At 38.7% G+C, this 18,033-nt stretch overlaps 1 protein-coding gene across 2 annotated transcripts in view; it reads left to right on the forward strand.

Annotated features, from left to right (window-relative positions):
- The window catches only part of LOC139716462 (seipin-like), a 168,601-nt gene extending 153,943 nt beyond the window's left edge, over positions 1-14,658 (forward strand). For both annotated transcript variants that reach the window (XM_071628008.1, XM_071628009.1), the window contains 2 exons: positions 4,981-5,198; positions 13,736-14,658. In XM_071628008.1, the coding sequence (XP_071484109.1) occupies positions 4,981-5,198; positions 13,736-14,262 (745 nt within the window). In that variant the 3' untranslated portion in view covers positions 14,263-14,658. The remainder of the gene's footprint in view (positions 1-4,980; positions 5,199-13,735) is intronic.
- Positions 14,659-18,033: the final 3,375 nt, after the last annotated feature.

Consider the following 18,033-nt stretch of genomic DNA (forward strand, 5'->3'; position numbering starts at 1 on the left):
GCAGCGTGAACTCCCAAGTTCATTGACCCTACCTGCCAAAATATCAAAATCCTTTATAAATTTTCAAAAATTCTCGGATCACTACCAAAAGTTAATTGTTTGTTACTCGTGTCATTCTCAACCTTTCCTGCAAGTTTCATCCCAATCCGTTAACTACTTTTTGAGTTATTTTGCACACAGACAAACTAACAAACAAACTAACCAACAAACAAACCAACGGTAATGAAAACATAACCTCCCCCTTTGGTGGAGGTAACAAGGTACAATACAATGTGTGTGATTCTGCATGCAACAAAACTAGTTCAAAGGGATATGCAAAAAGTAAAATGTCAGCTAACAACATTAACATTCTTGCTTCATTCAGATAGAAATACTGTTGCCTGACACTGATAAAAGCAACACATTAATTATCATTCACTATTACTGTGGTCTCACCTGATGGGCCTTTGCAGTTTGAGCAGACAGCAACCAAATACCTCCCCACATAGCATGTTCAGTACTATGAAGCATTCCAGAAAGTTTGGTCTTGTTCCATGAGCTAATGAAACAGAGCTGAATATACACTGTACATCTATATGGAAGGAGACTGGTGTTTGCACAATCAGGGTTAAATCAAACTTCCCTCCTGCCTCAGCTACTGTCCTTGAAGTTGGCAAGTTTGTTTGATCTTGGCTTAAACTGCACAGAATGAACCTGACTGTACTTGCTAAGACTGATGTACAAAGAAAATGAAAACAGCATATTCATGGAGTAGCTATTTTCACAACATGTAGCCATCAAAAGTACAGGCATCTGGTATGATTGCTTCACAAACCGGTCCATTAGAAGGCAACAGTGCAAAACGTAGCGTGCACACATATGTCATTCAACTAGTCATCGTGGAATATATTATTATCGCTAGAGATGATTGAAATCTTATGTAACAACTGAAATGTAGTCAAACCAATCAGGAAAGAATGTTTATGAGGTAGAAATAAAAGCCTGTAGATACAGTGTATTTACTTAATGTAGTTTAGACTCTTATTTCTCACAGTTAAAGACTATTCCCAGTGGAGAGTCTATGAAAAAATATGTGTTTATCTTTTCATACTACCATGACATTTACAAGAAAATGACCATAATTATGATATGGTTGGTGGTAGGGTAAGCTTTCAGATATTAATAAGGAATATTATCCATGACCACACTAATGATGATCAAGCAATTTAAATTTCAAGCAATGTAATCATCTTAAGTCATGTTTTCTCATTATATACCTGTGTATGTACTCGTGTCAGCACGTTTTTACGTCTTGTCATCATTGACAGCAGGCCTTAGTTGGGTATAGTTTGGGGGATTTATACATATATGTACCAAGAGTATATCAACTAATTATTTTGATACAAGACAAGCTTATAGACATGTTCTCTTATCTTTTGAGCCAAATCTATATGGGGACTTTCACAGTAAACACTAGTACTAGGGGGATGTCCCTTTATTTTCCACAATGCATTACCCCAATATCATACAAACTTTTTGTAGAACACTTGAATGAGAGATAACTTTGTCCCAAAATTGCTTCAAAGAAGCAATGTAGTAAAATTTTTGCCAATAAAATAAAAATTTTAGCGTAACACACGCAGATACATATGAAGATCAAATAATGAATGCTCAATGAAACTTTGCTGTTGCAGAGCTACCAAGTCTCACGCATTGTGAGTGAGACTCAAGCATTTCGGGTCTGTCTCACAATCTCACGCATGACACCCATTTTTCTCACGCATTGGGAGCATAGCTTAAAGGATTAAAGTGAGAGCTGCTATTGAAGGCATATTTACCTTTTGTATTTCAAAATAAGTAAAAAATAGTCACTTAAGTATGGACCAGCTAAAAATTGAAAAAGCTCCCTACCGTGGGAGGGCGGACACCCTCCTTCAACATCCTCCCCTTGCTCAGTCGCTTCGCTCCCTTGCTCATGCACATGCGCGGTCCCTGAGATGCTGAGTCATGAAATTCTCACTCATAAAATTTCTTTGAACTTGGCATCTATGCTGTTGTTCAACTGAACAGCCTATCATTGGTTAGAAAAGATAGCAGCCCTACTTTTCTATTGAAAGTTGCATTTTATAGCTGAAGTTTTCACAGTAGTGTACAGTGTGTGCAGCATAGACCAACAAAAATGCTATAAAGAATAGTTTTGTATGTCCAAGGTAATTTTGTTAAACTTAGTTTAGAAATGCTATAAAACACAATTTTCAACAGATTTTCGGAGCTGTTTAGAAATGTTCTATTCTATATTACATCATTTACTTGGACAACAACAAAGTTTCAAGGAGCATTTATTATTCTTTTGTATATTTTTCATATATTATCTAAGTAACACCTAATAGGGTGATATAGTTGGAAACTAATTGTCCTCTTGCACAAGGCAGGTGAGACACATGCCTCACCTCCCTGTTCATTGTAAAACACACACAACACAGAATGCAAGAGAGTACCCTTCACTGTAACAACACTTTTCACATGTACACTTTTAATACATGTAGGCCTATCCAACATAGTGTATTATGAAGTACATGTTGACTGTTTGGATTAGCTGAGGCCAGGCCTTGCATTTTAGGTGTAGTTGCTTCAACAGGAAAATGTTTGCATTCTTATAGGGATTGTTTGTGGAGGAGCTAATCCCTGTGTAACTACACAGTAGGCCTTTCTTACTTGAACTTAGATGAAGACTGTGCAAGTTGAACTTGATATGTAGTCAAATGCATAGCAGCCAAACTGGGCAGACTACACTTTGTAGTACAATCCTGTTCCCACATACAAATGTAGCTACAAGTACAGAGTATTGGTTATGTGGAGTTGTGATTTTGAAGACAAATTTACTGGAGAAAATACCTCATTCTGGCCTGCCAAAATTGACAGTGAAGTACGGGTTGACTAATAATGTGGCACTACCTCATGCCTGCGTTAGCAGATATGGAAATCTGTATACTTCGTTTTCTTTGAGATGTATGTCACTCAACAAGACATATTGCTACTCATCAATTAACCAGCATACTATGGCAATACTGTATTGCTGACGAAGAAGATATCATGGTGACATGGAAGCCGTCAGTTGTACAGTTCATCTCATTCACACAGAATGAGCATGAACAGTTGGTACAATGGTGTCAAGAGCAGGATGGGACTTTAGAGGAACCATGGCTAATGGTGTTTCACTGGATGATACTGGAATGATACTTTCATCAGACTGGCAGTAAAAATTTGTAAAGAATATCCAAATGCAAAGGTTTAAAATTTCTGTTGGATTCTGGAATTGAGTGTTAGAATCCAAAAAGGTGCTGGTTGTGACTTGGCGACATGACTACTGGCAGATCTGATATGGAATTAAAGTAGTGGTCCCATAACACCTAGTGGACACACTATCTTGCTGATCATGTGCATTGTGATCATCTGGAATATAAATACATATAAATATGTGACCTATAGACCTTTGAGAACATGGTGTTGGAACCGCTGGATGAGGAGTCTACTAGAGGCTATGATTTCATGTGTGGACAACAATAAAGAAAATATAAAGGGAATTACACAAAAACTCACTTTTCTAGCATAATGAAAGAGCACTTGACTAAACGCTTTCAGGAAGCAGGGGAGAATAATTACTACCCTTGATATAATGTATGTACATGCTTTAATATTTCAGTATCAAGTTGATAGAATAAGCAATTTTCATGAGAAATGACTTTTTGTGGAATTCCCTTTACAGTTTCTTCATATTGTTGTCCACGCATGACATCATATCCTCTAGTAGTCTCCTCATCCAGGGGTTCCAACACCAAAAATTTTAAAAACTCATCACTCGCACCAGATTTTCTGATTTTCCTTTAACTTTCACTGATGTGTTCTACAAGTGTTGCTGCTTTCACTCAATCCACATTTCTTGTTGGGTTTTGGTTTCCTTTAAGTCTCTTTTTATACATTCAGGAGTCTTTTCCAAATACAATTGTTTTCAACACATAAATGACTGAAAAAAAAAGTGTGCAAGGAAAGACCCCCACCTGCATGGTGTTCACTGTGCATCTGCAACGGTCCAACAGATTTGCTGTAATTACAGCAATACTTGTTCTGCTGATATCAGTACTCCAGAAGTAAGTACCCTCCTAGATGCACTTACCAAGTTTTGCTGAAATTACAGCAAACGTGTTGATGCAAATGGAGTGTTGAGAATTGTGGAAAATCAAGGGGATTGTCATGATTTGCTGTGTAATTTCAGCACTTTTTACCTCTTGGACTGAACTGTGGCCATGTGGAGGATTCATGTGGTTTTAAAGGGAATTTGGGAAAACTTGACAATGCTTGAATTTGTCATTTCCAACCACACTCTGTTCTTGGGGATTTGAAGGTCACCACAAGGTCAAAGGTCATAGGCGGGTCAATGAACTTCTGGGACTTAGAAAAATATTAATTTCTTGTACGCGAATGGGCGAGACACAATTTAGCACTTGCCTTGTTATTAGCTCACCTTGGCTCAGGTGAGCTATTGTGATTGCTCTTTGTACGGCGTCTGTCATGCATAAACTTTGTACATTGTCATCTTCTTCTTGAAAACCCCATGACAGATTTTCACCAAACTTGGTGCGTAGCATCACTATGAAGATAGGATTTCAGTTTGATCAAATGCCCCACCTGGGCCCCCAGGGTGGCCCAAAACCCCTAAAACTAAAGAATCTTTAAAATTAGAAGTGATAGAGCTAAAAGTAATGCAATGAGTAAGTACATTGATGACCATAATTTCAAGTTTGTTCATGGCAGATCCGGGAGTGCCCCCCCCCCCCCTCCAAATTGGGCTGTGATTGTACATTTTATCTTCTTGACAATGCATGGTCAAATTTTCACCAAACTTGGCAGGTATTATCACTTGGTTGATAGAATACAGTGTATATATTTGTACAAATAGGCACGATTCCTCCACTGTACACATAACACAATATTCTTCCATAGATACCTGATGTTCTACTGGCCAATGACGTCAGCCTTCTTCAGTGTGGTAACCAACTTTGTCTTCCTCTCCTTCCTGTCCATCATGATGTGGCGCCAGTGTGTTGGAGCCTTTATTGAGGAGCCAGAGCTAGAGGCTGAGTTAGAGACAAGGTCACCAGTATTGTCCTATGAAGAGAGACGGAGGCTCACCCGCCAGAGCATGGGCCAGGAACGATCAGGTTTGTGGGATATTTCATTTGTTTGACTCGCTTTATGTCATGAAGGCTTTCCACAGGAAGAAAGGCAATATTCGTTCATACATTTTCCTTTTACATGGGAGAAAATCCTAATTGGTATAGAAATGTTTAGCACACAATGTGAAGTAAAGTCACATATTTGAAATAATTGGATTAAATGCATTTTCAGCTCACCTGAGCCAAAGGCTCATGTGAGCTATTATGATCATTCTTGGTGTCCTTCATCTGGCGTCCTTCATGTGTCATGCGTAGTGTGAGACTTTCTACATTATTATCTTCTCCTTGAAATCCTCATGTTTTTAACAAACTTGAAGGCATTATTTTACCATTTGCAGATGAAACAAAAACCCAGCTTTTTGCTTCAAAAAAGTTTTAACATGTGAATTAGGGATAGAAACAACCAGTGTTAAAATTGGAATCAGTATAATCAATTTTAAGCGTCGTTAGATATACAAAGTGTGCACAGTAATTATGATTTTTAAAATTCTTGACTAAACCATCTACAGTTATTGCTTATTGAGAAAAGTAATGATATTTCCATATATTTTAGGCTTCATTGCAAAATATTTACTGTAAAACGAGGAATGTTTGCATGCATTTTAATTTCACAAAGTTCACGAGAGCCAAGATTCCCAACATTGAAATGCATGTGAAAGTTCTTGTCTACACTATACGTATTGAATGTTAGAGACAACTCATGAAATTGTATTGACACAAAAATATAGAACTAAGTTAATGCTGTGAGTAAACATTTGATGACTGTTCAACTGTACTTTCAAGTTTGTTCATGGCGGATCTTTGGATGAAACTTACAGGAAAGGTTGAGAATGACACAAGTAACAGATTATTAAATTTTGGTAGTGATCCGAGAATTTTTTGGAAATTTATGAAGGATTTTTGATATTTTGGCAGGTAGGGTCAATGAACTTGAGAGTTCAAGCTGCGCATTTTTGAGGTTTTCATACGAGCACTAAAGTGCATGTTCCACTTTCTGCAAGGGCGAGGTGCGCCGCGCAGCTGAGGGTTTATGACGTAACAAAGGCTTCTATATTGAAAAATCGGGCGATTTTTCAGCATGTATTATGGGTGGAAATCACTGATCTCTATGGAAGAGCCTAAAGAGCTTTTCCCCAGTGGTGGAGAGGAGAAAAATCTCTTTGGGAAGAGCAAGATCATCGGTGGAAAGTGGCTACTTGGCGGTGGTCTGCGCTCTCAGAGTGCTTTTCTAGTTGATTGTGTGAATAATTTTGCTGCACAGCAGAAAGTGGGTTAATTCATTGAGCATTGTGATATCTTATGTCATATGTTTGTTCTACACATTGACCTACACTGTGTATCACTACTCTAACTAAAGACAATCAAGTGGTGCCATGTAGTGCACAATACCTTTAAGGGATCGTATAGTTGTGGTTGAGACCTAATTTCAGGTTTCTTACATTTTTTGGTAAGATAATGAGAAACCTCTTATGAAACATGAAAGAGCATGTAATTCTATGAGGAATTCAACATTTATTTGATGAAAATTGGTTTTGAAATGGCTGAGATATCAAAAAAAGAGCGATTCTAATAGAGTGTGGCACGATCGCTTTGTTTTACTTTGTTTTTGGATGTTTCAGTCATTCCAAACCGGATTTTCATCAAATAAACTTTGAATTCCTCTTAAAATGGTATGCTCTGTACTATATCATAAGTGTTTTCTTGGTATCTTGCAAAAAGTTAAAAGCCCAATTCTCATCTCCACCAATACTGTACCATCCCTTTAAGACACTCTGCAATATCCAAGCAAAATCAGTCTGCCAGATCTCCCAAACCTGCTGGTACACAGAGTCTTTGACTGGAGAATGGTACATGGAGTCTTGTATAGGAGAATTTAGAAGATTTACAGGGTGTCAAAGGAAATAAAAAGTGGAGTAATGCCTGATGATATTTGCAGTTTCCTAAAATTGTTTGTAAAAATTGAATATTGTGTACTTTTTAGATGATATGCTAACAGCGTACTGGCTATTGTGTTCATCAAAATCGTCCTTTCTTTTTCATTTTCTTTTTATACTTTCTTTCTGCCATATCTGTGCATGCTCTATCGAAACAACAACATGACCAATTAACATGAAATTTTCCATGCTGATGTCAATTGACAATGTCTATCAAATCCGAATAATGTTTTAATCAAGATCGCTTTTCCATGATGTCATCTAGGTACCTTTTGTGAATTTCAGATGTCAAATGATCAATCATATCTTCTTAACTAAATGTCATATATCTGTATCATTTCCGGTAGACATTTTGTTCCAAGTCAGGTCTGATCTACATCAGTACGCACTTGACTCTTGATGGAGATTAATGTGCAACTGTAGTTTATTTCAGGTTTTCGGCTGCCGCAGTATTTTTTCACCTCATTTTTCAAATTAAATTACCTATTGCTCAACATAATTGTGCCCTCAACAAATTGCCAATTATCACATTGTTCCAGTGAAACCTTTCTTTCACATAGTGGAGCAGTATCATGTGGTAATTCAAAGTCTTCTTCATTCTCATCAAGAAACATTATGAGTATGGCTTCCTGCAAAACCCAGCAACCATCAAGAAACTAGCACCACCACTCTCACTCTGCTCGGCCCAAATCCTCAAGTGACACCAAGCCCACTGACCTCACACTTACTGACAATCATCGCAGTATCCAACTCTCATCAGAAAATGTCTATGCAAAGCTCGACTCTACGTCTAATGAAGTTTCCTCCATCAACAAAAAGATTTTTGACCTCGAGGATTCTGTGTTGGTGAATTCAGACAAACTTACAGAGCTTTACAAAAAAAGACATATGGGGAAAAAAGATGGTGGATGTAATCACCAAGCTACAGGACAAGCTGACACTCATGGAGATCCATGGTGGGCGCCCAAATCTCCTCTTCTGTGGCGTCAAAGAAGCACAGAATGAGTACGTAGAGGACGTACTTCATGATACTTTCACTTAGCTGGGGATTAGCAAGGTCGACAACATTACCCATGTGTTTCTTCTCCAAAAAACTGAATCGCCATCAGCAAAAGTATTCAACTGTGGAGAAGGAATGTCTCAGTGTCGTTCTAGCCGTGCAACATTTCGAAGCATATTTGGACGGTGGAAGAGACATCGTGGTGTACACTGACCATAACCCATTGACATTTTTAGAACGCTTCAAGCACAAGAATCAGCGTCTCTTCCGTTGGAGTTTGATTCTCCAGCCGTACCCTCTGAGAATTGTGCACATAGCAGGAAAGGACAACAAATTAGCAGACGCTTTGTCACGGGTTTGAAACTGTGCACGCGCTGATAATGTTGCCAAACGATAACAATCTCAAATCTACAGTGAAACCTACATCAAGCGGAACATTTCAAACAAGACTCAAAACAGACAAGAAACTGATGTTGATTTTTTTTTGTATATATGACAACGTATACATGTGTTAATGTATTTTCGTTCAGTTGTCTTCCTTTCCCAAGGATCTGTGAAGGAAGAAATTGTATTTATGCTAATCATGTTTGTTTTAAACGAAAACAGTATATGTGAGTGATGCTAGGAAGTATGAGAAAGTACTAGTACACGATATTCTGTCTTCATAAGGAGACATCACTTGAAAAATTTCATGATGCATTACACACCAAGCATTGTATGATATTTTGAAAACCCAACATTACAGGAAGCGTCAGGATACAACATTTGTGGTGTGTAAGATTACAGTGAAAGTTGTGCTTCAGTTGCACACTTCTATTTTGATTTCATTCAATGTACCGCAAAGAGTCAAAGGATTCATATTGTTATGTATACCAATACGTTACAGAGATAATGCTAGCAAATGCAAAAAACAGTATAGTAAAACACAACCGGCCAGTCACAGAAAAACTGTTGATCAAATTTTGAGTTTTATGTCAACCGATTTGTGCTAAAACAAAAGAATTTGTGTTGTTTCGTATTAGTGAAAAAGTGTTGAATGACAGCGAGACATAAAGACGCCAAGATATAATGTCACTCTTGTAAATCAATAACCTGTATATGTATTTCGTTACAGAGTGACAGAGTCACATTTGTGTGTCGAGTATGATCTCGATATTTTCTAGAGTTTGCACATACAATGTATATTATAACATGCTAACGAGTGACAAAATATATATGTGTGGAGTGACAAAGAGAAATGTTCGATTGTTAAATTTTTGTTGTTTTGGTTAACTTATGACGCAGAGTTGACATAAGTATAAGATTTATTAGCAAGTACATTGAGTAGATGTACACATGTGTCATAGTGTTTAAATACGATGTTGTTATAATCAAGAGAAACATATCTTTGCGACGGTCGGAACAATTTCAAAAAAAAAGTGCATGTTTGTTTTCCACATTTAAAGATGAAGTGCCTGTGTTAACAAAAATATATCATACTGTACAATAATACATGTTTGGAGTTATGTAAGTTTATTGGTCAAGTATGTGAGGATACAATTACAGTCGAGACAGAAAATACTGTCTCAGTCTGAATATGGATGCTACTGAAAAAATGATTGATTACATCTGGTGTAATCTTTCCGGATTATGTGCACCCGTATGTGCACCCGTTTGAAAACAGTTTCACATGTGTCTTACTATAGACACATTGCGCAATTATTGTATTTACATGGTTTGTAGGGGGCTTGTCAAGTTTTCATATATTGTTCTAAAAGTGGACAATTGATGCTGGAGTGAACTGATTCTGATAAGGCTCAAAATCAGTAATTATAAGTGCAGTATTGCAGGTGAGGTTGTAAGAAAACAACACAAAACTTTTTGAGTTTGTAATCGTGTAAGCTGAATAGTACGCAAGAACAGTGAAGTAAGCCGTACAACGAAGGTGTTTATAGTCGAAAAGTTACATTCATAACTTTCCTCTTGTTGGGGGGAGGTGTGATGGAGAACCGTGATGTGCCTTGGTGAAACCAGGGTGGGGTGGAATAAAAGTGTCCATCCGGGACATGAGAGTTCAAGTTGGCAAACATGGCGTGAACAGTTGCTGTCATTCGGTGCTGATCCAAGAATGTTTTGTCTGTGTATGACAGATGTTTTGTCTGTGCATGGCAGGTGTTCTGTTGGTGCATGACACAGGCTATGAATATAATCTCTATTATTTTTCTATAATACAATAACAATTGTATAAATGTTTGTCTATCATTAACTGGGACATATTTATGATATTATGTAAAACAAAAAAGAAATTGTTTTCAAATATAAGGATTTTATGGTTGCATAAATCTATTGTCCTCACACAGTCAAAATGGCTACATTTCCACCCACAAGTCTATCTTACGGATCACCCATATTAGGCACATGCCCGTTATAACAGCTGCGTCTGCAAGAACTATTGCATGTCACACTTTTCCACGCTGTACATACTGTACGTATGAGCAACAAGCACTGCAAGCCTGAATTTTCACATTGGGTTTACCAATTATTTATGATATATGGTACTTATCATATTTCTCATACTTTGTCACTTCGTAACACTATATAACCTATAAAGAACCATGGCCTTCCCAAAGCTTAAACTCTGTATTACATTAACTCTGAACGTGCCATGGTCGCCGAACGGCAACCTTAGTCCTGACGTGCCATGGTCGCCGATCGGCAACTAAGAAGAGCGAGAAAAGCATTGATCATTTAAGTTCTTGTGGTACCGTAATGTGTTACACCAAGAAACTGCCAATGATATGTACTGGTAGCTGATAAGCATAGCCGTTGTTTCCACTAAAAATATGAGCATGCTTACATTGGAAAATTTTCAGTAAATACATGATTTTTCAGCTAGATGTATTTTTTTCGCGTCAGGAAAATCCACAGCGAGCGCACCCTCTGCAAGATGTGTATGGATCAAAAGTATCGTTGGTAAACCACGAGTGTGTATGCTATTGAATCTGCGTGTATTGTCTATGCCGTTCCACTCGCATTGTTCCGCTTGGATGCTGTCCTGCGGGAAGCTGCTTTCATTTTGTTCCTCAAAGAGAGTCAACTTTCATTCGTCAGTCAAGTCTTTCATCCTTTTGTTTTGATGAACGTCACTAATTGTCCCCACGCTAGCATAGGAATTGCGCGCGGACAAAGGCCTGCTGATTTCAATAGAGTATCCCCCCCCCCACCCGCGGTCCGCTTAGTCAAAAGAAGTATTAGTAGGTTCTTCCTTCTCCAGTGGACAAAAGACACTCTTCCAGGGCTCGGGACAATTACTTTAGTTTCAAATACAGGATCTGGGACTAAAGGACTCAGATTTGGGAATGAATTACTGAGGCAGAGAGAGAAATTGCTACGACAAAATAAGCTGCTAGTATCTTTGGAATCATACACTTCTAGAAAGCAATTTTTTAATCATTTGAAAGAGGAGATGTTGCTCTAAAACTTTCTCACAGAGTCAAGGGAGCGTTCTATTGAAGAAAAAACACGACTGACTCTTTTTTTCCATACCACACAAAAATTTATAATAATTTTTTTGATGTATTAATTATTTCTGCAATATTTCAGGTTCAGATAGATATTATGGCAAACTGACTACATGACACGAAAGAACAAACATTTCTCGATATATGTTGTGTAGAACTCAATTCAAAACAGTCAATAGTTTCAGAGATATGGCGGTTTTAAATTTCATTGTCAGTCCAGTTTCTAAACGTTCTGGCGTTAGGTAAAAACCTCTGGCACATTAGGGGTTTTGGGCCTGGCACATTAAGAGTTAAAGCTTATAGTATCACATTTTTTTTACCTTTTAACATGCATTTTGAGCAGTTGTGTATAGATATACAGGTACTAACAAATATGGGGAATAAGGTGTAGGTCTTATTACCTACGCCACAGGAGGAGGTTATGTTTTCTTCGGCGTTTGTTGGTTTATCTTTGTGCAAAATAACTGAAAAGGTTGTGAACAGATTTGGAGGAAACTTACAAGGAATACCTTAAGGTTGAGAATGACACAAGTAACAGATGATTAAATTTTGGTAGTGATGAGGCAATTTTTGCGGATTTTAAGAAGGATTTTCAATATTTTGGCAAGTCAGGCCGATGAACTTAGGAGTTCAAGCTGCGCATTTTTGAAATTTGAATACGTCCACCAGTGCATGCTCTTGTTCTTGCTAGAACGAGGCGCATCGTACAGCTGGCAGCTTATGACATAACAAAAAGCTTCTATATTGGGAAATCGGGCAACTTTCAGCATGCATACATATGGAAGAACAAGATTAGTGGTGACAATGAGCTGCTTGGCGGAGGTCTGTGCTCTCAGAGTGCTTCTCTAAGTTTGTTTTTTAAATTCATGAACCTTCAGAATATTTTTTTTTTTAATTTTTGGGTTCACAAACCTTCACCAAAACGGACCTTATTGCATTCTATGATTAACAAATTTTCAAAATAATTTTAACCTAACAAATTTATCAGTCATGCATTCTCAAGGGTGATAAAAAAATGACCATTTCTGTTTCTTGCATATATTTCTCGGTATTTCTGTGTTCATAAGGATGTTCCTCACTTTGCGATTACACTTTTAGGTTCAACCCTGTCTTTCTTTTTTCACACAAGGAGACGAGTTTTCTTCCACGAGAGACAATCCCTTTATAGAAGATATGTATCTTCCTTCCCACAAGTTGTCTGATTACCTATACGCTAGTGGCTAAAGAATATTGTGTCCAATACATTCAGCAGGCACTGTGTAGTACTGACGAAATTATCCCTGGTGAAAGTCGGTAGACTTAGTTATCAATTAAATTCCGTTCCAAGCACGGGTAAACCAGAAATTAGTTTGTCTTCTGTCAGGAGACATTAAGTTTGCAACTGATTGACAAATTGCCCTACATCAACGTAAGTAAACACTGAATTGATCACTGTTTCAGTAGTAACCATGATGACAGAAGTCATGGGCATACGTACTCAAGCAGGATTCGAACCTACAACCCCTTGATCTCCAGACAGGTGTCATCACCACTGGACCACCAGCAGTACCCACTGCATGCAATAAGGATTAGAACCAGCACTTGCTGTTGGGCAGAAGCTTGGTGGTCTAGTGAAGATGTTGCCTGTCTGGTGATCAGGAGGTTGTAGGTTTGAATCCTGCTCGAGTACGTACCTCCATGATTTTTTATCATGGCTACTACTAAAACACTGATCAATTCAGTGCGCATTTACGTTGATGTAGGGCACTTGTCAATCAGTTGCAATGAAAAACATGTAGACAGAAATATTTCATTAATTTGAATAATTACGCTGTGACGGCTGCATGCCATAAGGATTAGAACCAACACTTGATGCCGGGCAGAAGCTCGGTGGTCTAATGGAGATGATGCCTGTCCAGAGATCAGGAGGTCATACGTTCGATTCCTGCTTGAGTACATGCACCAATGATTTTTTTATCATGGCTACGACTAAAACACTGATCAATTCAGTGCTTCTTTACGTCGATGTAGGGCGATTTGTCAATCAGTAGTAAGCTGCAGTTCTTGTTTACAATTTAAATTCTTTCAATTTTTCCTCATCTGTTACAGCCTTGTTTCGAAACCGTCCTCCCCATGTGACCATCATCGACCCACATGACAATGACCTCCCACATCCCCAAGCCTCCTCTCCTCCTTCTGGTGCACCAGGGACCTCTCAGCAACACTATGCCTCCCATTCCCAGAGTCCTCATAGGACTGTACGAAGGCATGCATCAAGGTCACAGGAAGACAGAACAGTGGTTATGGAACAGACAAGCCCTGAGGGTCAAAGTTCAGGGGTCAGCAGTGACAACAGCGACTCCAACCAGGACAGAAGTTTGAAAGTTGAAACACTGAAGGGGGAGGGAAGCCTATCAGAGTCATTACAGAGCTCCACCAGTGAAGAAAGTGAGGAACCTGTAACTAAACTGGAGAAGCCAGATGAGAAATTAGAAGTAAGGATAGGAGATCCAGATCATGAGAAGGAAGATCAAGGCAGAAGTGTCACTGCCAGCACTCGAGAGGCAGAATCAGAATGTGGTGAGCACTCCAGCTGTGCATCAGGGCTTCGACACAGATCTGGTCTGTCTAAATGATCCAAGAAAATGTGTGTGATATGTGTAAGCAGGTCAGATAGTATCACAATTGTCTCAAGGTGCCTTCAAGTTCTTTCAAATGTTGGTAATTTTTGGATATCATCCAACTATAAATATCTCAACAGCTGGATTGTTGCAATATCATGACATGGGTTGATTTGAAGTGGGCCCCCATGTGTTCAGGGGTAAACAGGTTGGGTGCATGGGTGTAAGAACTTGTGATTCTCATCTTCTCTCAAAATGTATGGGCATTTGGTTACACATTCAGATTTATGTTATAACAAACAAAAAGTAAAGGAAAAGTTCCATATTTGAAGGCATTCAACGACTAATTCACAGTGTAAGCGGAGGGCTGGATGTTTGCGTGCATAGGTTAATGTGTGAGTTAGTGTGTTCTTGTGTGAGTGTTTGTGTGTTTGTCCTAGGGAAAATTTCATAAATTGTATTTTTTTTTTAATATACGTAGAGTAATTGTTTGCAGCTGCTGTCTTGATCATGTAGTTCCTGACTAATAATACAGGGTCACCACACAGCAGTAGTGAATGTCATGTACAGGCAATTAACATATCAATTGCATGCAGGAAACATGTGTGACCAATCACCATGATACCTTGATAAAGTTGCAGACAATTAGACTGCCCAGAAATTGCAAAAAAAAATAAATAAAAGGAGAGTCAGTTGAAAAACAGCAAAAAATGACTTTTGTGCTGTTTCAGAAATGAAAATGTTGATATCTTACTTGCCTCATGGCAGAATTTAAACATCTGGGAATATTTTCAAAAGTTTGTTGTCATTGTAAACATGTGTGCATGCCCAACATTAAAGTAGAATTTGTGAAAATTGTGTTTGTCTGATGGCCTGCTATTTGTACTACTGTAAAACGAGGAATTTTCGCGTGCACTTTAATTTCGCGAATTTCGTGAGCGCCAAGATTCGCGAAATTAAAATGCACACGAAAGTTCTCGTTTACACTATATGCATTGAATGCCAGTGGCACTTTGCGAAAATTTCATGCCACGAAAAAGGCTGTCAGCTCCAATTCGCGAAAATTTCATGCCGCGAATATATCATGTTTTACAGTATTTGTTTGGTAGGTTTTTGGAAATGCAATAGGACAAGTTATATATCATTGCAAAGATTAGAGTTTGGGACTTTTAATAACTTTGTGGCAAGTATATTAAGCTAATGTTAAAGGTGACATTTTTTACAGGAGTGGAGTAGCTAAGAATGATTGAGGATGATTTTTAGCTCACCCGAGTCAAAGGTTCAAGTGAGCTGTTGCAGTCACTCATCGTTCAGCATCTGTCACGTGCCATACATGCACTCTTTACTATTTCACCTTGTTGAAAACACTTTGACAGATTTTTACCAAATGCAAAGTGTCCTTAGAGAGATAGGATCTCATTTGTTCAAATAGCCACCCTGTTATTCCCCCCCCCCCCAAAAAAAAAAAAAAAAAAAAATCAGTAAATAATCTTCAAATATCTTCTTTTCCAGAACTGGACGTGGTAGAGCTAAGTTCATGGTATTATTAAGTATTTTGATGACTGTATCATCAATTTTGCTCATGGGGGATCCAGAGGTGCTTCCCTTGCTGCTGTGTTGGGGTCCAAATTGGGGCATAAATTTTACAATTTCAATTTCTTCTTTAAAACATGTCAAATTTCCACCAAACTTAGCAGGTGTTATCACTAGGGTGATGTAATATATACTTGTACAAATTGGCACCTGGGGGTCCTCGGGAGCACAATGCCCTGGGTGGTGGGGGGGGGGGGGGGGAGACAGACAAATCCACCACAGAATGTCACTAGCGGAGGTTGTCTGTCCATCCTTTCATCCATTTTTTCATCCTCAATCGATTTTGTGGACAGCCTAACTTAAGAACCATCAAGGTATCCAAATGAAACTTGGCATTTGTAGGTATGAGTGGACAAAGCTGTGATTATCAACTGTAGGGTGCACATGCTCGAGGTCAAATGTCAAAGGTCAAGGACGAATTCTTAACATGTCATTATTCTGCCCATATCGCTGGATTGCCTGAGCATATCTTCACAGAACTTGGTGTATATGTAGATTACCAGAGAAATATTCTCCAGGACAAGTTGTGAGCCTTGTGATCAAAGATCATTTCATTTTTTTCCTCCATATCTCAAATAAAGGCCTCTGGTATCTCCTTGAAATTGAGTACTAATGCATGTAGTAACTGACAATATTTCTCCTGGGAATTTTGTTGTCATGGGGTCAAAGGTCAGGTTGAACTGTTTTTTAATTGTTCTATCTAATGCAGAATTTATTTTTCTTCCATACCTTGGAGATTCATGGTACTCAATGTATACTCTTAACTGTATCCCCCGAACAGAGTGCGGAGGATACTATGGATTTGGCCTCGTTGCGCCGCCGCAGAGATTTTCTTGTGAGCGCTCTACTGGCTGCAGTTCTTCTTAGATCATCTTCAAATTTGGCATGAAGGTGTATTATGGTAAAACAAAGACACCTATTGTTTTTGGTGATGGCGCCCTCGCTTATTCCGTCTTTATACATGAAAAGGTAAATTTAACAGGGTCTGCTTGTGTGTGCGACGCTGGCCTTGTTTTTTGACCGATTTTTTTTTTTTTCAAATTTGGTATGTAAATGTATCATAGTATACAAATATACCAGGCCTGAGAGGCTCTGGTTGAAACTATGTGCATGAGGTGACTTCAGTATCACTATTCTGAGGGGCGCAGCCCCGAAGAAAATAGTGCAACTGAAGTCACCGAAGGCACATAGTTTCAACAGTTGCCTCGAACAATGGCCTGGTATATTTGTTTTATATCCCTCCCAATGAATTTAAGAGTATTTGACTGCTGGTATTCTGTAATTTACCCTTTTTAAGGGCATCTTGCTTTACTCTTTTCGAGAAGATTGACAAGTCAATCATGCTTTGGAAAGCAGCAGGAGGGCAGCGCGTACGCGTATTATGAAGAGACAACTGCGCGCTCAGCCGCTAAAGTACTTGGTGCATGCAACAACGTACTGGTAAACATGCGCAAACTGCAAAAACTCAATACGCGCTTCATACATGACACGCATATCCGGTCTGTCAACAAGTACGTTGGTGATGTGCTCGAGCGAGCTGATCGACGATGTGACTGTGAGCTGCAGCTGATTGTATTTTCTGTCGTCTTTCTAGCGTTTTCTAGCTGTCTGTACATGAATATGGACTATCCTCTGTTAATAATGCAAGTATATTCATTGTAAATTTGAGTTGATCATTCAGTAACAGCGAGTCTAAGGTTAGATTAGGCACTAGAAATCTATCAGTTAGCATTGAGTGCCACCGACCGTAAATTCGTGTAATTTGTGTTCTAACGTTATTAAACAGTTAGACCCTCTAACGTTAGAGACTAGACACTCTAAAATTATGGGAACTAGGTAACCTACACGTACTGTAGACATGTAGAAATAGGCTTAGCTAGATCTAACTTATGCTAGAAATAATTAAGCAGGCCTAGATCTATCTACTACACTATTGTCAACATCTTTTAGGGTGGGTCGCTCGAGTTAGTGAACTGCGAGACCAAATTTCAAGTGGCGAAGCATGAACTCCCCAAAATTAGACAGTCAACACTGGGATAGGCATAGCCATAGACACTACCTCGAATCTAGCATACCGTAGTTAAGGGATCGTACTTTGTCATACATTGCCCCAAAACCTTGGAACGACCTTCCAATATCTCTATGTAGGGGGTCTACGACATGCATCTTCAAAACCCGTAAGAGGCCTAAACG

The sequence above is a fragment of the Diadema antillarum genome, unplaced genomic scaffold (genome assembly GCF_040938485.1).
Source record: "Diadema antillarum isolate AM-2024a unplaced genomic scaffold, OU_Dant_1.0 scf00000065, whole genome shotgun sequence".
Taxonomy (NCBI): Eukaryota; Metazoa; Echinodermata; class Echinoidea; order Diadematoida; family Diadematidae; genus Diadema; species Diadema antillarum.